The sequence below is a fragment of the Xiphias gladius genome, chromosome 22 (genome assembly GCF_016859285.1).
Source record: "Xiphias gladius isolate SHS-SW01 ecotype Sanya breed wild chromosome 22, ASM1685928v1, whole genome shotgun sequence".
In the NCBI taxonomy this organism is placed as follows: domain Eukaryota; kingdom Metazoa; phylum Chordata; class Actinopteri; order Istiophoriformes; family Xiphiidae; genus Xiphias; species Xiphias gladius.
The window spans coordinates 10,580,480-10,606,103 of NC_053421.1; the positions used below are offsets into that span (position 1 = coordinate 10,580,480).

Here is a 25,624-nt window from a genome sequence, read left to right on the forward strand (position 1 = left end):
AGGGCTCTGGTTGGTCCAATCGAGGACATTCACCGAGTTGTCCATAAGCCACTCCTACATCGTCTTGGCTGTGTGCTTAGGGTCATTGTCCCATTGGAAGGTGAACCTTCACCCCTGCCTGAAGTCCTGATTGCTCTGGACAAGGTTTTCATTAAGGATAGCTCCGTTCACCTTTCCCTCACCCTGCCGCTGCCACTGAAAAACACGCCCACAACATGATGCTGCCACCACCATGCTTCACCGTTTGGGATGGTTTTGTGTAAGTGATGAGCGGTGCCTGGTTTCTTCCAGACATGAAGATTAGAATGGAGGCCGTACAGTTCAATCTCAGACCAGAGTATCTTGTTTCTCAAAGTCCAAGAGTCCTTGAACTCTGAGCGGGCTTTCATGTGTCTTTCACTGAGGAGAGGCTCCTGTCTGGCCACTCTGCCATAAAGCCTAGATTGGTGGAGTGCTGCAGTGTTGGTTGTCCTTCTGGAAGTTTCTCAAATCTTCACACTGGATCTCTGGAGTGACCATCAGGCTCTTGGTTACCTCTCTTACCAAGCCCTTCTCCCGTGTTTGCTCAGTTTGGCTGAGCGGCCAGCTCTAGGAAGAGTCCTGGTTGTGCCAAATTTCTTCCATTGAACAATTATGTAGGCCACTGTGCTCTTGGGAACCTTCAATACAGCAGATGTTTTTGTAGCCTTCCCCAGGTCTGTGCCTCAACACAATCCAGTGTCTGAGCTCTGCAGAGAGTTCCTTCAACCTCATGGCCTGGTTTTTGCTCTGATATGCATTGTCAGCTTTGAGACCTTATATAGACAGTTGCGTTCCTTTCCAGATCATGTCGCATCAACTGAATTTTACCACAGGTGGACTCCAGTGAAGGGGTAAAAACCTCTAAAAGATGATCAAGAGAAATGGGAGGCACCTGAGCTATATTTCAATGTCATAGCAAAGCATCTGAATATTTGTCAATGTGATTTTTCAGCTCTCAGTCAGGAAATCAAAAGCTGTGGAAAAAATAGTGTCTACTTTGAGTTTCTTAGAGGGACCATGAGGATGCTTAAATGTTACTTGTACCTCTTGTACATTTGTGCATCTCCCTGGTCTGTCTGAGACTTATAGTTGAGAGACAGGATATCTGTTGGGCCCCTCTTGTGCATATCCTGAAGATCATTGATGCCCCACTTACACCAAATGAAAGGCAGTATACACTTCCAGCAGATTTGGAAAAGGACATAATTGCATTGTTCAAACTCTTAAAGTAGACACTATTTCTTCAAAGCTTTTAATTTCCTTACATTACCTTAGTTAAATTGTCAAACTGTTTTTTGCAGAATGTCCGTTTGTTGTAAAACATGGTTTGTTTGATACCTCACGCATGTAGTTCAAAGGTATGTCATAGTAAAGCATCTCAATTTTGTCAATGTGATATTTCAGTTTTCAGTCAGGAAATTTACTTATTACTAATTACTAAATTACTAATTTACTATGACTTATGGAACTTTGAAATTTTTTTTAGCAACTAGCTTTTATTAGGGCCATGACCCCTTTTGTAAAGCCTCCACATCTCATAAACTAAAGAAGATACATGCTGAAAATTTTTGAACAGTAGTTGTACGGTACAATGACAGTTTTTACATGAAGTATGAAGCAAATCCAAGATGGTCAGTCAGGAATATTTTCTAAAATCTGTTGATTTGACATGGAATCACCCATGATTTAGGTGAAGTGACTCAAGCTAAACTGAAATGATGCTGAAAGGAGTGTACTATCCACAATACCTGGTCAAAAAGGTCCAAAAAATCAGATAAGGCTGACAGGTTAGTTTGTTTATTACACAATTTCCATAAAAGGCAGGTGGTAGTGCATATAGGGAAGCAGAAATAAAAGTCATGGAGTCCTACATCATGAGTCATTGTGTATCAAACATCAGATACATCAGTGCCAACTGCACTGCAATTCATTTATGTAACATAGATTACAGGATACTGGGTGCAGGAACCTCTGAGGAGGATGTGATCTGGAATTCCAATTTCAAATGATCAAAAAACACATAACAAATATCTATACACCCTGTATCATCCGTCAATCAAACATCAAGGCTGAAAAATTAACCTTAAATTTCACCTGCTTTTCTCTAAGGTAGTTTCTTACCTGTCAGTGTTATAGTTTAGTTTTAATTTTGAAAATACTGGATGCATCTAGGAATAAATTCATTATTGGAGCAAGCAAGAACATACTGCCAGAAGACCCAGCTTCTTCTCTGTGCTCTGAATTAGCAGCTCTGATATTTATCCTGTTAGGATACAAAGTTAGTCTCAACCAGCAATGATGAATGTGTCTAGGTGGTAGAGTCCTTGGGAGCAATTGAAAATATTTAAACAGAAATTAATTAAACGGAAGAGGCGTTTGCCGGGACAGACATATGCATCAAACTGGCTTCTTAAATTAAATGAACAAGTCAAGAAAGATTTTATAGTAAATATTCACAAATTAGGGCTGTAAGATGAAACAAGGGCTATGAAAAAGCAATCAAATACAGGCTGGCAACTTACATATTCATAAGAGATAGCATTAGGTTAAGACCTGACGATATAGTGGGCCAACATTCAGCCATCTGTTTACTTTGGAGAAATCATGCCAAGAGAAGAAGCCAAGAACAGGCAAAAGAAGACACTGAACAGAAACTTCAGGGGGAGGGGAGCTCTGCAATATAATTATCATTTTCACTAGTCCCTACTCTTGAACTGGACAAAACTGAGCCAATATCTCAAAATGATATAACCATAGTGCTGCATTTTAGAGAGGGAATATGTAAATAAAACATAGTTATTACTGTTAGTATTACTATCACAATACCCTCAAACTGTCAGGGGTGCAGTACAACAGATGCTATGTGATAGTGCTAATATGGCGACAGCTGTATCTTCAACTTCTGTGGATATTTCTTATATTCATATAACTGAGCAACATAATGGAAGTCTTGAAAATGATTGTGTATCTATTTTTATTGCCCTGCATGCTTAATGCTGCACGGAAGAACAGAGCGATTGTGCATGATGATGCATTGTGGTTCCTTGATGAAAGTATACACAACCAACACCAGATTGCAAAATAGCCTCACAACCATGTGCTTCACACAATTTTTTTTTACTTTCTTTGTATGGAGGTGTCTGATGACCTTTTTTTAAAGGTGCAGATTGAGCAATTATGTGTATATCATTGCTGTCCAGTGAAATCCCTTATATCCCCATTTGATTTTTAAATTTGCTAATTGAACAAACGTTCCTTTATGAGTCCACAAAATTATCCTATCTATTAAGTTAGACTGTTTTTATTAGTGAACAGTTTTTGGACATTTTGGAGATACTTGATACTAATATGACAACCTTATTGTAACGTTATTACCATAACCATGCATCATTACAATGGAGCACCAGTATTCTACTCTAATGCAACACTCAAATATACGGTATGGATTGTAGAGATGGTAAAGATTCCCATATTTACAACTTTAGTTTTCCTGCCAAGAAGATGGCTGTATGATTGAAAAGTTGTTTGAGTGAACTGTTGTACTGTGCATTAACAATTTAACATTATATCCATTAAGGTTGGCTTTAATCACTTGAGAACAATAGACTCTGGCTGACATGAGGCATCCATATTTGTTTGGTTTTCAGGCAATTCTGTATTATGATGCGCCCAGACATATAATTCAGAGCTTTCAAAAAGTCAGTATCCCAGTTGTATTTACAACTTAAGTGTTGGCGTGAATGCTGTTTACAAGTCTATTTACAAGTTGGAGTGCGGCATGAGTCTTGTTACCAAGCTCATTTTATTTTATATGAAGTCCTGGCTGAAGTACACACTACATGAAAATATGAATTTCTTCCTCAGTTGGGGTACTTTGAAGTTTTTATGGTGGAAAATCCTGCCAAACAGGTTTCTACTGTAACATCCTGAACAGTGATCAACACCATAAGAGCTAATAATTTACCTGTCAAATGCACAAAAGATAACACTTAGACAAGAGCAGTGCTCCATATGTGGGACCATTGATGCCTTTGATGAAACAGTTTGCAGCTTTTCGGAACTGTTTCAACCATTAAGTAAAAGAAAACAGGGAAGCAATGAAGAGTTACTGATGACCACCAGACAATTAACTCCTATTTGATGACAAACTTATAATGTTGACTTTCTTGTAGCTTTAACTTTATTGTCTTGTAAAACAGTAGTTTGTAGTGGTTGACAACTAACTAGGAACAAGTACATGCTCCTGTTCAGCAAATTATTGCTATAATAAGTATGAACTGCTAGCAAACGATTGTTGGGCAAGGTGCATCTGCATCCTTTCATTCTTTAATGCTTTATTTGGTGAGCCCTTTTTATTTATGCACGACTACATTTTGCTCAGATGTCTAAAACTTTTGAAACAAATATGTGTCTGAAAGCATGATTATTAAGGCTTAGAGGATAATTATTAATCATCACAAGCTTTACCTACCCTTTTTGTCTATAGCATATGAACAAATACAATAAATACATTATTATGGCCTGATGGCGTAAGTGAAAAAATGGAAGATTAGGAAACCACCAAAACTTTGCAAGAGAAGGCGAAAAATGGAATGTCTGGTTGAAAAAGCAGTCCCTCCCCTGTGGTCATTTGATAAGCTGTCACCACTCTTTTTTCAGCGTGCATAGACATAATGGATAATTTCATCAGAAGCTCAGTAGTGATAAATTGATGTTTTAGTTCTGATATACAGTATATTTCATATTGCAGTTTAGTATGCTTTAATAACTACTCAATGAGAGCATTTAGGATGATTTCTGATTCAAGTTCCTTGTGTGTGACCATATAACAGTGATCACCTGTGGCGACCCTGGTATTCCAGCGAATGGAATTAGATTTGGTGATGACATCATGGTGGGCTGGAACGTGACGTTCGTGTGCCAGCCGGGATATGTGATGATAGGAGGGGACAACACTGTCACAAGAACCTGCACCAAGAATGGCACCTGGAGTGGCACCATGCCCGCATGCCAAGGTATATACAACACACGGATGCACCCCCCCCACATACACTGCATCGTACACATGCTGCAGTCATTCAACCTTGATAACCATCAGAGCATGCTGTACCAACCTTGGCACACTAGCACACTGTCACGTACAATACAAAGTTCATGCTTACATCCTGAGATCTAATGAGATTAGCCAACAAGGTGACACAGTACCCCCATGTCATATTGTTCGCTTCAGTGTGCTGATAACGGATGTGCCAACGATACATTAGACTCAATGTCTGTGAGACAGACTAATACGCACACTAACATATGCATATAGAGGTGCATATATTTGCATGCACGCTTATACACGTATACAATCCCCCCAAATTTGAATCTGTTTTTCTAAATTATCTCCAGTGCATCCCTACCTTATTAAAGTAGTACTATATTTTAACACATTCCTAGATAAGATACGGCTTTGCTCAAGTTGGTTTAATTAAAAAAAAAAGAGAGAAAAAAAATATTACAAATTTGGAGAGCCCTTGATCTAGGAAACCCACACATACACCTGCATCTAGATTTGTACCTGTGGTGGTACAGAGCCAAGGCTAAAAGTTTCTCTGACACTTGATGATGGATGGCTAACAAGTTCTCTTCATCACAACAAGGATCCCTCTAATTGTACTCCAACAGTTAATCATTGGCTTCCTCTCTCTAAGAGTTTTTGCGCACTCTATGGGCTTGATTAACATCAAAGTTAGAAAATCCACCAAGAGGACTTAGTTGTTTTACGCCCATCAGCGCTACATCACTTAGTGATTTATGACGCTTGAGTGGAGGCATAGATTAGCATGTCTGCTGTCGACACCCAAAAGTAAGTATTGCAGGGAGGATTAACTTGTGCAGTGAACAGTTGAAAAGTACGCCAGGAAAGGGAAGAGCCCACAAGGCAAATGGTGGTTCATTGTTGCTAAGGAACTGTTCCCAGGCTGCTTTCTCAGTTACAGCGAACAGAACTGGCATTGTATTTGCCTCTTGAGAAATCGAAAAAAGGACAGATGAAATGTTAGAGAAAAAGAGGTAGAGTATGAGAGACTGACATGCATGCAAACAAACATAACAATAGGTAGGAGAAATATACACAAACAAATAATTGAAACACACATGTACAAATTCTTAGAACGGGAATTAGTATCAGGAAAAAACAGCATGTTGATTTTTTTCCTCCTTATTCAATTGCTGTTTTTGATTTCTAGATATACTCAGTGTATAAGATGCTGTTATGGATACAGAAGTAGTCTGTGCCATTGCCATTCCTTAGCTCACAGGCAGCTGTGGTTTTAAGCCGCACGCTTCTTATGCTCCTCAGGCTCCTTGTACGACCTTGACTAGGAGTTTACAACTTCCAAACGTACACTGATTTGTAATATTTCATGGGTATGTTCCATTATTAACATGCCCTGTTCCGTGGTATGTTGAAGCTTTTTGATGAATCGATGGTCGCACAACTGTTATCCAAGGCAGTTTAAATGGATAGAGAGAAAGACAGAGAGCGTTGGTGTATGTGTGCACACGTGTGTATAAAAGTTTGTGAAGCTCCTAACCTCCGAGCTCTAATCCTTGACAGCTACCGCAACAGCTCAGGCACTCAGCCCTGATGCTGCTACGCATGTTGGGGGTGGTGTGCAGAGGAGTGAAACCCTAGAGCTTGACCTTCCTCATCACACACACTCACACACCACCATGCATGCATACAATCACATGGGGGCATTCAATTACACAACTGTCTCTCTCATGCATACATAGACACAGATGCTTACACACCTTCACATTGGCTCCCACTACTGCTGCAGCTGCCTGACTGCTGTCAGCTTGTACTGACCTGTATGCATTAGTCAGCGAGCCACAGGGTCCCTCCTGCCTCCTCTCTCCGCTGCTCTCACTTTTCCAGTAGCACTTATTTCTCTCATGGGGTAAATGAATAAAAGAAAGGCAGAAGAGAGGAGTTTGATTGGAGATCTAAGTGGGTGCTCTATATTAGTTTTGCCAATCCCCAGTATTGGGAGGAGGTATTAAGAAGGAATACATATGTTTTATGGTTTTATTTTCTCCTTGTCGTTGTTCGATCCCTCTCAGTTAGTCTCTTTTAAGACTATATGGGACAAGCAACGGAACAGCTTGCTGGTAATCACAGCTTCTTTTTATCATCTCTCTCACTGACAGCCTATGCAGCAAGAGGTCTTCTAAAAGAACTGCAAAAATATCTATTTTCTTCAGTGGCATCTGAAACTGAAAACCGTGCCTCTACCAATAAGATCAGTTGCTTTTTTTTTTTTTTTTTTTTGCATGATTGGGTTTAAGTTGAAGGTGCAGCAGGTTAGGCAGGGTGAGCTGTTTGAAATTGTCATGATCCAGGGCACCTGTCATCTTGTCAGAGATTTAGCTGATTGCTGCAAGGATATGAGCTGATATTTACCCAGGGAGGGTAAAGACAGATAGAAGAAGCAAGAGAAGGAAAGGCAGAGAGAGACAACTTGAGACTTAGAGAGAGAGGTTTTACGTGTGCCAATTCTTTGCATAATTTTGCACTTAATGCGTGCGCATCAGTGCTAGCCCCAGCATTTGTGCGTGGTGTGCATACACACACTGCTGATGACACATCCTAAGCCTCGCCCAGCAAGGATTCAGTTTGAATCCCAGGTTTGGCGTGTTCAGCTAAGAGGCACTAATGCTGCTTAGAACTACTTAGGAAAATGGGGACACTCTGGTCCCCATTCAGTTCTGCCTGCCACCCGAGCCTTTATTTTTTTTTCCTTCATTTTTTTAAAGTAATTTCTGATGCAGTCCTTATGGAATTAGGAGGTTTACTCCTCTAATCAGCATAATTTCCCTACCTGCACACGTGCACATACCTTGTCCCTTCTTCTGTCCTTTCTCTTTCTTTTTCTCACCAGACTTACTGTAAGGAGAGAATCATAGACACCCAAACCAACTTTCTACTTTACAGCCTCCAGCTGGTCATTTTAGTGAGGTTATTCAGAATAAATTTTTATTTTCTAGCACTCCAGAGCAACAAAAGGAAATCCCAAGTTGAAGACACTCTTTACTAATTCATTAACATCAAAGAGAAACAATTTCAAGTGAACTTGTTTCTCCTTCAAAACCTGAGAAAAAAAATTACATTACAAAACAAAACATTAAAAAACTGTTTTCAACACAAGTATGGTTTTGCCATTACCTTTATTCCACCACTCATTATGGCCTAAATATATTTCCAAATATAGCATACTTCTAAAGCATATATTCTATATGCTTCTGCAAAATGTCTATATGGAAATCTTTTTGGATCCACTGCCAACCAAGAACAGGTGGTTCCAGCGTGAGAATATGTGAATATATGTGAACATCCCACAGTGGCTTGTTCCACATTTACTGCGATTCCTTCCGTAGAACTAAACTTTACATCTCAGACTAAAGCTAAACTTGTGCCTGCTTTATATGAACACTATTAAAATCGTAATTTGAAGTCTACTCATTTTCAAATTGTATCTGTGATTTGGTATAAAAACTAGCTTTAAACAGGTTGTCAGAAGACTGTGCTTTCTGAATCGTGCAAATACAACTGAAATCCAGTTTGTAAGAAAGGAAGCTACAATTAAAGTTTACAATTAAACAAAGTATATAGCTACTTATAACTACACAGTGTTATTCAGTAATTTATTTATCTAAAAAAAAATAAAAGTAGATGTGTTAATTGGTCTCTCCTACAGGTACTAATAAGTGTTATCTCCTGCTGAAGTCTTTGGTGAGCATTAAAATCAGCATGATGACTTCCAGCATGTAGTATGCCAAGTTGTTTAGATGTAGTGAGTGACTGCGCTCTTAGCGAGACAAAAGCTTACCATGTGCAGTATTAGGCTTAAGTGTGGAGGTAGGTGGGAGGAAGGCAGATGACAAAGTGTTCAGTGGTCAGATAATTTCAAATCTGGGACTTAGGTGAAAACTAGTCAAATCTGCCTTAGCTCAGTCTGGATGCTTATAATAATGCCAACTAAAGTAGTGGGTGATTTTGTTTCTGTTCATGGTCCTGCCCCAAAGATGCCCATAGAGCCTGGCTTCACAGGGCAGCGTCCTGTGTGTTTTTGTCATGTATTTGCTTAGTGAAAATGACTATATTGTTGTACTGCCAAAAGATTAAACCTCAATTTGAGAGCTAGGTGTTAACATTATGTAACTGGATTTGTAAACTAAACACCAGATTTGGCCAGAAAGCTGTGATGCTTGGATAAAGCCTGACTTCAATTTGCAGATCTTTGTTGAAGTGTCTGGGCATCTATGAGTATGTCTAAAAGAGAGAGAGACTTGGGGAAATGATGGGTGTTGAGGGAGGATAGTAATGGTATTAAACAACTGCTATGATTTATTCACATCCCTAAAACCCATCTGTGTCCCCACGGGTTTGTCTCCAAGTGTGTCAGAACAAACTCAAAGCTATATTTTGCATTAATTTATTACATTTGTTGAGCAGAAAGTTTATGGCTTACACAGACACAAGATGTCCCCTCATTTCTCACAGAAATAATTCAGTTATAATCCAAACATAAATGGCAGAAAAATTGCAGACAGTCACAGTCAAAACACAGACAATTTCTCTGGGCTAAAGACCTAGTTTGCACTCAGTCCTATTCCACATTATTTAAAATAGTGATTTTGTACCACCTTTATTGCCTCTCAATAGTGTAAAACAGCACTACAATTGAAACATGGCATAATAATAAATTTGACAAAACATGTTCATGTTCAACTTGCATGAAAAAGCTAACTTCAATCCTGCTATGTCTTAAAAAGAAGCAATACCGAGGTGCTCTGGGACACTAAAACATACTATCATTATGGATATAAATGACAAAATAAAATATGTAAGAATGAAGACTTATCGGGTAAGAAGAGGGTCTATCACAATATTTAATACTTTCTAACACCAAGACTCCCTCTTACCATCACCAGCTTCTCCATTTATTTAAATTTTTGATTAGAAATGCAAAGACCCAGGATGTAGTCATATCTCTGGAAATCCACAGTAACCAAAGTAATTTACTACAAGCTCTAACATTGTCTGTTGTCATTGAGTTACATCCAGCATCTTTTTTGTTTCAGTTTTGTCAAGATAGAAGAGAGCAGAGTTTGTGTCCATGGCTATATAACTAAATATTCTCAATCACTGAATTGATTTCTTTCTTGTTCTCATATTTTGATTCACACATGGCTTGGTTGAGCATTTGGGTGGGACTCTGAAAAAGCCATAATCCATTGGTGAATTTACATAGACTTGATAGTCAATTGACCTTTTTGGCTGTAGCTTTTAAATTTGGAAATTTTATGTCTTGCTCTTGAGTCTTGGTCTCAGCCTCATAACCCTTTTGAACCTGGACTTGACTCAAACTTGACTGGACCTGTTTTGTACATCAGCTGTACTTTGATAAGTTGGTCGTAACTGTGTCCTCACTGTCCTAACAGTGGTGACGTGCCCTACACCCCCACCCATACCTAACAGCCTCCTGGAGGGCTCAGTCCTGGAGTGGGGTACCAGCGTGAGCTACAGCTGCCTACCTGGCTACGAGCTGTCCTTCCCCGCTGTGCTCACCTGCACAGAGAATGGGACGTGGAGTGGAGACCTGCCTCAGTGCTTGCGTGAGTCACCATTTTGTACTTTCAAGATAATTATAATGATAACCTCTATAATTATAATGATAATTATAGAGGTCTCTAGAGAAAGTTGCCTTATATTTAGACTGAAATGGTCTGAAACATAGTTATTTACACAGTGAGGTAAATTGGGTCTTTTGTCTTGATGTAATGCTGTGAATATTATCAAGCATATAAAGTGTCAGACTCATACTTAAAATCTGGTGTCCTGTTGCTTTTACTCTTACTCATCTACTGATCAAGAATTCCTATTACATCATTGAGAAGAAAATGATTATACCTGAGAGGTATAATAATCTAGACAGACAAAGTCATAATACTGTACAATTTTTTGGGGGGGATGTCATGTCATAACAGGTAATTTCTCAAAAGGATCTTTTAACAGGGATATACCTGCATGTTATTTTACAACTTGTCTCATATATTTATTGCATTACATTAGTTTTAAGTTGTTTTATCCAAGGCAAGCCCCTTAAAACACTTTCTCGCTTGCACCTTTAGAGGTGATCTCAAGTTCATTAAATTAATGAAATTCATGAATAAATCATGTAATTTAACATCATGGCCTAGGTGGAAAAACTGAATTACGACACAAATAGAATAAGACAGTCTCGAACAGATGCAGAACAGAGATTATTGGTGTTGCTCCAAGTGACAATATCATAGTATTTTTTTTAAAGTAGTCAGTCATGCTTAATCCTAAAACCACCTTCAGTGGCCGCAAAATGACTTTTTTTTGTTCATAAAAATATATATGTCATCATTAGTTCCTCAATGGAACCTCCAATTTACATTTTGATTAAATGAAAAGTCTGTTGTCCCCTAGTCCTCGAGTCAGTGTTGCTACAATGTTAATGGTGAAGATGATGATCTGAGTGGAGCAACAATTGGGGTGTATGATGCTCTTTAATACATTGAGACCTTCTCAGAATCATATTTGCAAGCATAATAATAACCCCTGGGATGCATGAATGCTCAAGAGCATCTCCCTGTCATCAGAGTCATTCTTGCATTATATCAGCCAGACAGCAATGGAATATCAAGAAGGGTAAAGTACTTACATGTGTTTGTTTCTCTCTGAATGCTAGACAGGACCAAGGGGGATAAAAACAAATACCACTAAAAAGATTCATGCACAATACTCCAAGAGCTGAAAAATGTTGTTTTTTCTGACTGCTGGGTTGGATTTAAAACATCTCCACTCAAACTGGTGAATGTAGGCAGTCCTTTTGTTTTGACTGTTGAACTGCTCCATTTTACATTATGCTGAATACTGCAGCCTTCTCGAGCAGAAATCTCTGCTATCAGATATGTATTTTATTGGCTAGGTGCATTAACTATGCATATACTAAACTGTGTTGATTGCTGACTTTGGATAAGAGTTTGTGAACTGGAGTAAAATTAGGTGTTTTTTTTGTGTTTCAGTACCATGTGTTGGATCATGACATACAAAACCTGTCTGAGATTTAGCATCTGAAATCCAGCTGACAGACTGCTAGTGTTTGTGACTAGGCCGCTAGAAGCACAGTACCTCGTGCAGCCATTTGCTCTACTAAATGGCCACATTGTAGTTGTTTATTATAATTCATGTACATCAATGTGCACACTGCTGTCGGATTCATATCCTGCTTAACTGTAAGAGATTGTTTAGGCTGCTTATGACCAGGTATGTGCTTTAGCACTGCTAAGTGACCAACTGCCTGTTTTTATTGACGTGCATGGGTATCTCTGGGTTCTGGTCCGGATTTGTTATGATTAGTAAAAAAAATGTCATCTGGTCATAAAATGGATAAGGTTTCACTTGGTAGATGTACCTTATGTATTTGCTGTCTACTGCAGTTATGATGAGCAGTGCCGTCCCTCGACACCCTACAATCATTTTTGCACCCGTAAATCAACCTCCTGCAGTTTTTTGAGCGATTAACCTCTATCCTCCATGATGTAACAGTAGAGTTTAGTGTGTCTCAGTAGAGAATTGTTTTTGATGCAGTAATTATATTTAATACCTCCACTAATTATGACCTGGACTGCAGGTTCCAATGCTTGTGTAAAATTCACACAAACTGAGAGCCATACACTAAATGTATGATCAGTAACCAACTTCTGTAAAGAACCTGGCTTTCGTCAACATGTTGTTATAGCTAGTCTCCTGCTACAGTACTTTAAGTGAAAGCAAGTCTGTGATAAATAAAATAAATGAGTTTGAAAAATGGGAACCATGGGGAAGAAAGTGTTGATCATATTTAGTGTAGAAAAGGCTAAAAGAATTATCAATGCATTAAAATGTCAGCACAGCACTATCTTCATTAGTCTCAGGCGCTAGTCTCTATAAATCGTGAAGTCATTGAGAGGTAAATCCTTAGTTAGTGTCAATGCTCACAATGTAGTCGTGAAGATACTTTGCAACATACATTTTTCATGGAGCAGCTATATATGCACTTAGGCCAATAATGTTTTTCCATCAATGTACGAGATGCAACTGTAAAGATATTCTCCGAGCATGAGTCAATGCATTGCATTATGTTGTAGACTGAGGTTATTACACATTTACCAAAAAACAACACTAGGTCAAAACCTTGTATACGACTGGAGCACGAATGGTAAATGTAAAAAATGGAGGATGTAGTTGCAAACGGTTGTGCAAGCACTGTAAACAACTACTTTCAATGGAAAGTAGCTAAAGCCTGCTCAAAAAGTTGCGTTCGCAAATTAGCATATTCATAATGTCATCGCATCATATTTGCATTGCATTATGTCAGCCAGTTTCTGCCCTTTGTCTGTTTGCTTCTCTCCTACTCTTTGTGCTCACATATACAGAGTTCCCAATAAAACTGTCTTCATTTACATGTTTTTTCTGTTTCTGTTGTCAGACAACGGAAAAAGTATGAAATACACTACATGTTAACCAGCAGTCACCTTCAAGCCATTTCCAAGCTGCTGCTCTGCACTGATAAAAAACCTGAATTTACGCAATGTAGTCTGACAAAATCACCATGCACATAAAAGAAAGACAACGGCTGTACTGTGATTTTGGCTATATTTACCTGTAAAATGATCACTCAGAGAGAAAGTTAGATGCTCATTCAAGTCAATGCAGCTGCCATACAGTTAACTGAATGAGTCACATAGAGAGGTGCGCCTGCAGAGGGAAAGTCCAACCTCGCACTCAAGGGCAATACTGGCATCTCACTTCTGTGGAAAGTGGCTAAGGTTTGTCCAAAAGTTGCCAGTTTGTCACTGGGTCCTTTTGTGAAAAAAGTCGCTAAAGGGGTCTGAAAAGTTGGTAAATCTAGAGACAAAGGCCCTAAATTGGCAACACTGCCTGTAAATGCTCCCCTGATGATGTATTAGAAACTTTTCATGCAAATTCATTTTGAAAGAGCAACAGCCAGTGGAGAAACTCCAACACTCAGCCGTCCAACCAAAGGTGTAACTTCAGCACTCAGGCATGCAGCATTCAGCTGACCGATAGTATAACTTCATCAGACAGTCAGGGACGTTTCTAAGGCTGACCTCACTGTTGCAGTCCAGCCAAAAGTGATAAGCTCAGCAGGCGCAATAATCTGATTCTTTTTTGCAATGTCATACACATTTGCTGCAAATTTAACCTGATAAATTTATTAAATTTAATTTGGTGCAGAATATTTTTAAAGCCACAGTCTTGCTGTTGATTAGACATATAGTAGGGTTGCACTCCTGTATATTTTAGAAATGACATTGTAATTCATACAAAGCACTTTTAGTTGAAATACAGATCAGCAATACTGCAGGAGATGTCATGCATCTGCAAAAACAAATTCACCTGTGTATTTCTTAGAATCTATACTTTTGTAAGCTTTTGCAGCCTAACAGGATTAAGATGCATATTCATGTTCCCTATAACAACACAAGGGAATAACAGAGCGAGCAGCAAATTTCAGTGTCTGAGCTAGTTCATGTGTCTGCAGGGATGAGACTGTGATCCCAACTTTGAATCAGGCCTCTGCATACTGATTACTTCAAAGCATTGATAATTCATCAAGGAAGGGGAGAAGCTTTGAGAGAGAGAGTGAGAAGAAGTTTGACAAGTCTCTCTCTCTTTCTCTGGCTCTCGCTCATCCATACACACAGACACACACACACAGGCATTAAATATGCTGAGCTTGGTTTGGCCTGGGGCCATTTCTCTTATATACCCATAAAACAGTACATTATTTCCCTGCGGCTTGACGTTTATGAACGATGTGCATGTCACCTGTTTGGCCTGTATTATCAACCCTCCAAAAAAAAGGCCATTTGAATATTAAGTCTTATAATGCCATTTGAAAGGAGACAACAATCGTTTTCAGATCCTGCCAGACATTTGCATCTTTATTTGTTGTCATATCAGACACGGTCAAACTGTCGGGTATTTGGGGGGTTGAAACTCACAATGCATAATTTTCAGAGGGGACCTACAGTATAGGCAAACATATTTTCTAAGAGAAGATATGTCTCTGAATACAAGGATTAGTTTCTGAGATAACAGTATTTGTAGTAATGGCTTTATTCAGCCATTACTACATGGGCTGGATTCTAATCTCCTCTTTTACTAGATATCTATTATGTCAGGGATTGGCTGTGGGAAGTCCCTGTTGGTTCCTGACTTCTAGGAAGAGAGAAAGCGGAATTTATCTCTGTCTCCAGACCTCCATACAGCAGCTAATGTCAGGTCTGGAGAAGCAGCCTGCCTTATAATTGGCTTGATCCTGTGGTGCTCTGGTCGCATGACTGAATGATGTGACTCTCGTCCTTGTCCCTGCTCTCTCACGCACCTCCTACAGCTAACAAGTAACTTTTATTGATTAGTATGGCTATCATGGATTAATGAATGTACATACATATACAGTAAAGATGGATAGAACAATACATAGGCTGTAACTGTAAAATGGATGACTTCTCTCATCAAACGATCAATCCCACTCAGCCTAAATTATTCCAGGTAACTTGATTAGATGTCTATAAGGAACAAATTGAAAGAGCAGCAGTGATAGTCCAACAGACTTCATCTGCTGATGCTGTGGCTGGAGTCCCATCAAATAAGCAATATCATACAAGAGGCATGGAGAGCAACAGAGGCAGCAGATGGCTCCAGTTGTGTTAACCTCAAGGCCCTGTCAGAGAAATGAATATTTCACTTGCTAATTATGCTGATCTAATATTGAGTGCCATGACCTCCCTCACTACCTCTTTGCTGCCAAGATGAATATTCTCATATCTACTGTAACCACTCACCAGTAAAGTTGATTGTTGAAACAAAAACAAGATTAGACAAAACAATTCTTCCTGAGTGAAGAATGGCATTGCATCTGCCCATATGCACTAAAATAATCACCAAAGGAATTTGTGTAACAAGCATAATGTCAGTGCAATTTGAATAATTCAGTCCATGAAGTCTTTCCAACTCATATAGAAAGACAATCATTTTTACAGTCAGGTACTGATATCACACATAATAAAGTCCATCAAAAACACTAAAGCTCACAGCAGCAGTGGAAACCACTGAAGGCACTCCTCATCATGTTCTGATCTTGCCTGGGCACAGCAGCAGCGCACACAACGTACTTGTTGGCCTTAAACTTATCACGTCAGCAGTATTCCACATTTGTTCCCCTGCAGCCAAGTTCTGTGGAGACCCTGGTACGCCTGCCAAAGGACGAAGAGAAGGGCGCAGTTTCATCTTCAAGTCAGAGGTGATGTTTAGCTGCAGTGTCCCCTATGTGCTGGTAGGATCAACAGCACGCATGTGCCAGGAGGATGGCACTTGGAGCGGATCTCAGCCTCGATGTATAGGTACTGAATATTAGCCTTTTGACTTTCCTACATGCAAGAGATGAGCATTTTAATTTGTAGAGCAAAATAACGAAGTTAGTGAAATTATATTAGTGAAGTTAGTGAATTATATTATATTTGCAGCCTAATGGTGCTGGTAGTGTTAAATGCAAAGGAAAAGTTTTATCGAATGAATGCGTTTTAATTTGAATTTAGTCTCATCGATTGTTAAAAGTCTCTCAAGTCCATATTTCCAAGACTTTTAAAAGCGAAGGAATTCATGGTCAAAGAGACTAGAGATGACAAGGTAATTCTGCTAATAGTACCTCGCCACTTCAGTAATTTTCTGCTGGTACATGGTACACCAGAGAGAAAGTACTTAGTCATTATCATTAATTTCCCTTCTGTCATATTCTCATTTTTACTGTCCTGCAAACCCTCTGCTCATCATGACAGTGATTTCTTGTTCCAGAGCCCACGAGAACTACATGTGAAAATCCAGGGACACCTGAGCATGGCTTCATGAATTACACAACAGGCTTTAAGGTAAAATTGATACATTATAATACAGCTGGTGTTATGTACTTTAACTCTGAGGTGAAAATTTATATCAAACACGACCAGCCAAATTACATTCCTAGTTGAAGATATTCTAAGCTGACCTGCATTACATAGGAAGGTGAATGCAATATTTTGACAAATTAGAAACGCCTCCCAACACATTGCAGTCTAGGGCAACACAAACACTAACTACTGCATCAGAAATTAAGCTTCACAAAGAATTGGAGTACAATAGGCTGTATAGATAAACACATACCACAGTGTATTTAACAGGTACGTAACATAAAAATATATGTTGAGTACTTACGTAACACAACATATAACACATGGACTATACTATATACACTGTGGAGTACTTCACTAATTTAATTTAGCTCCACAACACACCTGCAAGTGATCAATATGTGAAGTAGCCTGGTCGTTGTTCCTGGGAGGCAGCGGTAGATGAGTGTGAACAAGAAGCACCGAATCAAAGTACCATTCATAGCTTGCAGCTCTTCTGTGTTACCTGTACTTAGTCCTCTTTCAAATGGGCAGTTTCCAATTGATGTTCCTGGTAGAATCATAATTTATTCTCTTGAATGATGTTATGTCGATTCAAGGATGAAGCAGTGAGTCGTGTACATATCCATCCCAAGGGGTTGCACAGAGGAAAGCCAGCTGGATTTCTCTACCACTTTGAATGTCTGTGTACAGACATGCTACTTATCTAGATCTATAATAATGTGAACTGTATGCAGTTTGAGCACGTGTGTAAAATGATAGTAAAAAAAATAAATCATAGTAAAAAAAAATTATTATTATGAACATTGCTGTGTGCTTAGTAGCTCCCCTGAGATGCTTTCAGTCAGTGAATTCCATTTTATTTCCTCCCTGTTGCTTTTAGAGTGTCACTTACAAGTTAAGTGCAAACAATTTCTCCACAACATTCAGCAGAATATCTGAAATGAAATTCATCCCAAATGAAAGCAAAGGCAGCTTATTATTTGGATCACTGCCTGTAATGGCTGTAGTCTTGAATTTTTCTGCATTTGTGGACAACTTTACCAATATCTTGACACCACCGAATCAGAAAGTCCTGTTTCAATGCGGTCTTTAAACAGTTGACTGGAATGGTGGCTGAAAATAAGTTGTTTATTAAGATAACTGAAAACAGTTTGGTTCTATATTTTACCAGAAAGTCTGCTCCCTCACTTTTTAATGTCTTTGCATCAGTTGAGAACACAAACATGGGCCATCGCCTCTAGGAATAGTCTCCATCTGTCTCCACACACTACAGATAATCATTAAAAAAGATAAAATACGGTAGTGAGCACTGTTTTTCCAAGCTCTTTAGATTTGATGCCGGGAGCCTGTTGGCATTTGCATCAGTGTATTGACTCTGTCCACTTTGTGTGCTGTCTGTTTTTGGCCAGGTGGGCAGCAGAGTAGACTTCCAGTGCCAACATGGACACCTACTGCAGGGCTCCACCACCCGGCTGTGTTTGCCAGATCTCACCTGGACAGGCATCCAGCCTACCTGTATCCGTGAGTGCTTATTCCTCATGCTCTTTCGCTATATCTTTATATTTCTCTCCCTGTCTTTATCTTACCCCTTCTGGCATCTTATCACTGTTTATCTGCATTGCTGAAACTCAGACATTCTCTTTTTTTTTCCCTAAACCCCCCTCCAGAGCTCCCCTGTCTCGCTCTCTGGCCTCCGTCCAGTGCAACTTCTCTCATTTGCTCAATCCTGCCATAAACTTTGACCTCCCAGTAGATTGCAGCTCACACCTCAATCAACCTGCCATCCCAGTCATTCTGAGAGTGAGGTGTTGGTCACAATTACTGTCATTACGTTTGAACTACCTGAAATGTCAGCCAACACCAAACTAGGGCTGCGCAGTTCAGCCCAGTTGCTTTGCTAAGCGAAGTGCTTTTTCTAACTGTTGATGTAATCCTGTATCTCAGTGGAATCCCTTTCAGATGCATTTTTTTTTTTCATGGAAATATCCCAATTCAGGTATTACCATAGTATATATTTTACTATGCATTTACAGTGTAAAAAACTTGAGTTGTGTGATGATACGGGGATTCAAATGATATTTTGTAATCTTGATTTCATAACCACCCCAAGATGTAACACCCACTTGAATTTCCCAGAGAGATTTGTGCTGAGGAAGTAGAGACATTGTAATACTTACCCTTCATTCTCTGCCTGATCTGCTCTGCTGCATTGCTTTATGTGTGTCTTTGTGTGATTGTTGGTCGGAGGAGGAGAAATTCAAGAGGGACTGTGAAACCTTGAATATGTGTTGTTTTTTTTTTCATAGACATAGACTAATACAACATCACTGCATGTAATCCTACTTGCTTGAAGGTTTTCATGTCCAGTTGTTAACTGTTTTAGGGAGATAGCTATTCAAATTTATGGTCATTTGGAGGATGTACTTTGTGGTCCTGTTTAATTGTATTGTGTTATACTGAGAGATGTTTGTAATAGTTTCACTGATGTGCCTGCACATATGTGATTTTGTGCAGGCACGGGCCATTTTTTTAATAGACACATTTATTCAAATACTTTCTAAATTGCTGTATATATAAGCTATAGCATATAGAGCAAATCTGAAAACAGTATCATTTGCACTGTTTGATATAATTTATTGCAATTTTTTACAGCATTTTACAATAGAACACAGCAACAAAATATTCATAAAACACTTTAATGTTCTTATTGTCATTCATGGAGTTCATTTTTCTAATTTAAATTTTCTAAAATGCTTATTTGAAAAGCTTAAAGCAGAAAAGAATCCAGAGAGGACTCTTGTCGAGACTTGCTAGCTCCTGCCCCACCTCTATCTTCAGACTGTTGACCCTATCATCTTGAACACTCAGGAGGTTGCATATCCCCTGCCTTCTTAATGGAATTTATTGGCAGCACTGTGACAGGTCCCTTAAAATGAAAGAATAATCAGAGTAAGTTTAAATCAACAGGATTATAAGTAAAAGCTCCAGCAAACTCCTCAAACTGGCACTTGGCACAAAAATGACATCCTCCCTCTGGAGAAGGTTTGACAGCTGTGTCAGGTGAGGAAGAATATTTGCATCTAGATCAATGACTGATACAAATTGGATCATATATAGTCTCCTCTCAAAGGCTGTGTGCACTCCTTCCAAAAACTTTCAATGGTTAAGGTGGCATGGTCCTGTGAGAGACGCACTTTGTCTTGGAGCTCCTAAGGAAAAACGAAAAATACCAATATATGTGGTAATTCAACAGAAATGGAAGATAAACCAGCAAACAAGAAGATAAACTTCTAAGCTTTGAAAGTTAATTGGCTTAAAGTCACTTTCAAGTTGTTGAACACCAGTTCTCTTTATTCTCCTCTGAGGAAACCTAATGCATAATAATATAACGCATTATTATGAAGGTGCATGTGAAGATTCAACCAGTGCTGTTTTAAAGGCTTAATATAAGTCACTTTATCAGCAGCATCTTAGTATGCTACTGCTGAGCAATGGGCAGCACCAGCTAAGGCCACTAGTGAGTAAAATCCATTATGTACTCCTCAGTGAAAAACATTTAACCTGCTGTGTGTTTAAATATGGTAATTGAAATTGCAGAGAAAAGGTTAATGGTTGCCACACTTTCTGACATAAAAATAGAAAAATGTTTCAAAACAACAGCAATAACCAAACTCAACAAGGATTTAACCATCAAGCAATTCAGTGAAAAAATATGGTGGATTTATCATTGGTAAAACACTTTAAATTTTCATAGAATGTAGAAGTGTACTTAACCAAATGACAACCCATGTTTATCGCTGAAATTTGTGATGCCACAGAATACTTCACTTTCCTGTGATTTCATTTGGTTACTGTGAATATTTTTGTACTATAAGTGGTGCATTGATCCCCAGTGAACTGCCTTTGAGAGGTTCCTCTCTTCAACCTTTTCGGACTTGGATACACTGCAAAACATCCCAGTAGCCGCATATACTTTCACAATGGTAAACATAAAATAACCTATATTGCATGCCTTTTTTTTTTTGAATGATGTTCTAAGGCCAACCACTGAAATGGCAGTCTGACTGCCAGTCCAGATTTAATTCAGCGGCATGATGTTTTGAGGCTTTGAACTTTCCTGACTCGCTCTCTTCAGCAGGTGAAGTTTCTTTGCCAGATTTGTCTCTGCTAAGTTTTGCATCGTTTTAGGAGCTGTTCTCTGGCTCTGGTCTATCGTCTCTGTTGGCTTGAAAAATGTATTGATTTTCCTCTGCCCTTGGCCTGTCATTGTTACAGCTGGAGTTACAATAGAGAAATTTTTCAGCAGATTGTAGCACCCCATCCTTTTAGGAATATATTATAAAATTTATTAAATTTGTAAGAAGAAAAACAACATTGGGAAAATAAACATTGGTTATATTAAGTTAAATAAACATATTAGTGAACATAGCTGATAAGTTGCAATGTGGCAAATATATTTTTTGTAAATACAGATATCCTTTGAATGAGGTTGTCTGTAACTTTGAAAAACATTAGATCATTAACTGGCAAGTGGTAGAAACATCCAGTCTATGTTCAGAATTGCATTACTATTTTTTGGTTTTCTGTGTCTTTAAGAGTATAGTTATTATATCATTGAGATCCAAAAACATAAACCAAAAGGTTGATGTGGATTTCTGCTCTAAAACAAAACTATGAAATAATTTTTAGTCTCTTGATGTAAAACATTATTTTTTTATTCATTCATTTTTCAAACATACAGCCCTGAAAGTGGACATTAAGACCGAGTGGGCTGTCCAGCCCATAATACATTGAGGGGAAAAATGTGGTTATGTACATGTATTTGAGTTGGAATGCTTTTGTATGGGTCTGACACTTTGTGCTGACCCTCTAAAATACATCTCTCTCTGATTGGTCTTCTCTTTCTGTGAAGCGACTTAAATGTATTTAAAAAAATGAAGTCAACCAATCTTGTACTGCTGACAAAAGCAAAAAAAACTTGGAGGGATTATCAACACAATAGATGCAATGGACACAAGACCGAGTTTAATACCACTGGATCTTAATCGTGTTACCTTTCTATCAGGATAATATTTTTTTCTACAAGGTACACACACCACAAATCCCCAAATTTCTTGCCAGCTCACTTTGATGTTTTGAAACTCAACAATGAATAATGTTGAGTTCCAAAGCATCAACGGTAAAATAAACACTAAAGTTTATGGGGTGTTTCCAAATAATATTTGAGGGTGCTAGTGAGCATTATAACAAGTTCATGAAGCGTACCTTAAGTACAAACCAGCAAGTCTCAAAATTAAGTCAGCGGATGCTGCTAAAGCAGCCAAACTGCTGTAGCAGGTTTTTGATGTCAAAACCTGCAAGCTGAGCTCTGACCAGCTGCCTCTAATTTTTAAGAATGTGTCATTTTGTACAGCAAAGCATGCTAACAAGATTACCTGCAAAACATAAGAAAAGCTTTGTAACATTTCAAAAGTCAACGTTTTCCTCATGACCATTGCCTGCTGTTGCAGTCCATAACTGGCCAACCTCCTTGGCTCTAAGACAAATCCGTCAGCAGGCCCTGTCTTTGTGTTTCTGCCTCTATGTCTCGGTCTTTCTGTGCCCCTACCTAATGTATTCTGTCTCTATCAGAGGTACCAACTTTGAACTAAGAACATCACATGTTGTTGTGTGACAGAACAAGTAAAAGTGTCTTTTGAAGACTCATAGTCTCAGGAGTAAAGCCTGCCGTGCTGTTTGAAGTGTAAATAAACATGGCACTGTCAACAGAACTTGATGATGGATAAGACGTGTTTGATACAACAATTCATTGGCCTTGTAAGTATCTTCCGTTTTATTGGTCTAAAAATTCTACTGGCACCCTGGACATGTGCTGACAGTTTGTCATTTTAAATGGGTTACAGACTTGTGCTAAGGCAGCGAGAAAGGAGATTATTATATTTTTTTATCCATTTATTTATTTACACCGCCAAACTTCATATCTAAAACTTATAATATGAGGTAGTTTTTCCTCTTTCTTGCAGTGTAAACAGATCCCATAGATTCCACATTCATGAAGTCATTGAAAAAGCTCTGGGTGGTACATACAGTTGACTTAAACAGTTGTCCTTTAGGTTTTTTCATCAGTCTTTCTTAATGTATACTAAATCGTTGTAGTCCATGTGTAACTGAGTCAAGTCAAGTCAAGTCAGTTTTATTTATACAGCGCTATATCCTGAGAGAGAGAGAGAGCAGGATGAAAGAGAATAAAGCAAAATGCAGGTTACACATACAATGTATAATAAGACTAATAATAATAATTATTATAATAACACCATTATTGGACTAGTAATAGGACTAATAATAACACTAACAAAAACAATGATAAGACTATTAATAAAACGAATAATAATAAGACTAATATTAAGGCTTACAGCAATAATTAATGAGACTAATTATGGGGGCAGTAGGTGGCCCGCAGTCACAGATCGAGACTCTGCAGCTCCGGAGGAAGAAGTAACTGCAGAAAGCGACAGGAGGAGAGAGGAGAGAGACGAGAAAAAGCAATTGTACGAGAGAGAGAAGAAGCCAAGTTAGTAACGAGCATTGATGGGATATGAATGTATACAGATGGAGAGGGAGAGTAGGAGAGAGGAGCTCGATGCATCATTGGAAGTCCCCCAGCAGTCTATGCCTATAGCAGCATAACTAGGGGATGGTTCAAGACAAACCTGAGCCAGCCCTAACTCTAAGCTTTATCAAAAAGGACGGTTTTAAGCCAACTCTTATACGTGTCTACCGCCCAGACCCAAACTGGAAGAAGGTGTTCTAGTGATGTAATAGGGTACTATGAACTCTTTAAGATGTGATGGTGCGTGACCATTAAGAGTTTTGTAGGTGAGGAGTTGGATTTTAAATTCTATTCTGCATTTTACAGGGAGCCATTGCAGTGAGAAATATAATCTCTTTCCAAAGTTCAGGTCAGAACTCTCACTACAGCATTCTGGATCAGCTGGAGAGTCTTTAGATACTTGTTGGGCCACCCTGAAAATAAGGAATTGCAATAATCCAGCCTAGAAGTAACAAAAGCATTGGACTGGTTTTTCTGCATCTTTTTAAGACAGGATGTGACTGATTTTTGAATTGTCATGTAGGTGAAAAAAGGCAGTACTTGAAGTTTGTTTGATGTGGGAGTTAAAGGACATATCCTGATCAAAGATAACTCAGAGATTCATAACGGTGGCGCTGTAGGCCAAGGAAAGTAACTATATCATTAGATAGTGTGCTTTTGAGGTGCTGGGGGCCAAGAACAATAACTTCAGTTTAGTCTGAGTTTAACAGCAGAAAGTTGCTGATCATCCAGGTCTCTGTGTCCTTAAGGCATGCTTGAAGTTTAGCTAGCTTATTGGTTTAATCAGGCTTCATTGACAAGTACAATTGTGTATCATCTCTTTAACAATGGAAGTTTATGGAGTGTTTCCTAATATTATTGTCTAAGGGAAGCATATATAAGGTGAATAGAACTGGTCCAAACACAGAACCCTGTGGAGCTCCGAGTCTAACTTTTGTGTACATGGAGGATTTATCATTAACGTGTACAAACTGAAATTGTTCTGATAAATAGGACTTACACCAGCTTACGCGGTTCCTTTAATGCCAATTAAATAGAACAAGATGAATAAGATGAGTATCCTGCTAAACTTTCACTATGATGCACTATTTTCTAAAGCACTGACAAATTTATGTATTCAGACATGCATATACACATACAATGTTACCAGCTCAAATACCAGCAGAAGTAATATCCAACAAGGGGAATTTCCTGCAGTCTCCTCGTCTTTGACTGGGTTTCATCCTTCCACAACCTATTGCCCGTATTATCATTAAAACGCCATGAAGGACTGATTTGGTGCTGTGTCTCACTTGCAGCTGTATCCCATTTGACAGCTGGCAATGTATTTTCACTCACAAGCTGCAAAATTATTTCACTATTTTCACATTATTGTTGATGCCTCAGAGCATGAAGTTCAACCCCTCAGTGTTTTGGTAGTACAAGGTGATTTGCATAATTTTTTCTTTTATAGAGAGTTTACGGATGTAAAAAATTAAACAAAGTATACTCAACCCACTCATGCGAAAATGAAAATATTTAATATGGTCTATAAGAGGCCAGTGTTTTTGCAAAACAGCATTACAGCCTTTGTCCCTAGTTTCTGATTCATCTAAAGCTTGTAAACTAAGCTTTTCAACACTTTCCTAAATCAGCACGTCACTCGATTCTTGTTTTTGAGATGGAATAATTGAATAAGCTAAGAAGGTCTAAGTCAAGAAAGTCAAAACTGAATCACAGTCATAAAAAAATTTGATCTTGAGACTGTAGCAGGGGAACTAACACTGAGGTGGTTTCGAGTACTTTGGCAGGTGTTTGAATGTCTCTCTGTCTGTTTGTGGACAGAGTTTGTCGCCATAATAGAGTCGCAACCATGCAAGATACAGTCACGAAACTTTACAGGTGTGTAGTTGAGATCAAAATGCAGGCCATGTTCGAAGTGTGGTTTGACCCATGAGTACTGAGTACTATCAG

At 38.7% G+C, this 25,624-nt stretch overlaps 1 protein-coding gene across 5 annotated transcripts in view; it reads left to right on the plus strand.

The window, feature by feature from the left end:
* Positions 1–25,624, plus strand: part of LOC120784015 (CUB and sushi domain-containing protein 3-like) — a 160,438-nt gene that overhangs the window by 128,359 nt on the left and 6,455 nt on the right. For 4 of the 5 annotated variants that reach the window (XM_040117427.1, XM_040117423.1, XM_040117425.1 and 1 more), the window contains 5 exons: positions 4,854–5,036; positions 10,516–10,689; positions 16,342–16,515; positions 16,967–17,040; positions 18,471–18,582. In XM_040117427.1, coding sequence (XP_039973361.1) covers positions 4,854–5,036; positions 10,516–10,689; positions 16,342–16,515; positions 16,967–17,040; positions 18,471–18,582 — 717 coding nt within the window. Of the gene's footprint in view, positions 1–4,853; positions 5,037–10,515; positions 10,690–16,341; positions 16,516–16,966; positions 17,041–18,470; positions 18,583–18,728; positions 18,844–25,624 lie in introns of those variants that run through there. The other variant, XM_040117426.1, reaches the window with a different exon arrangement.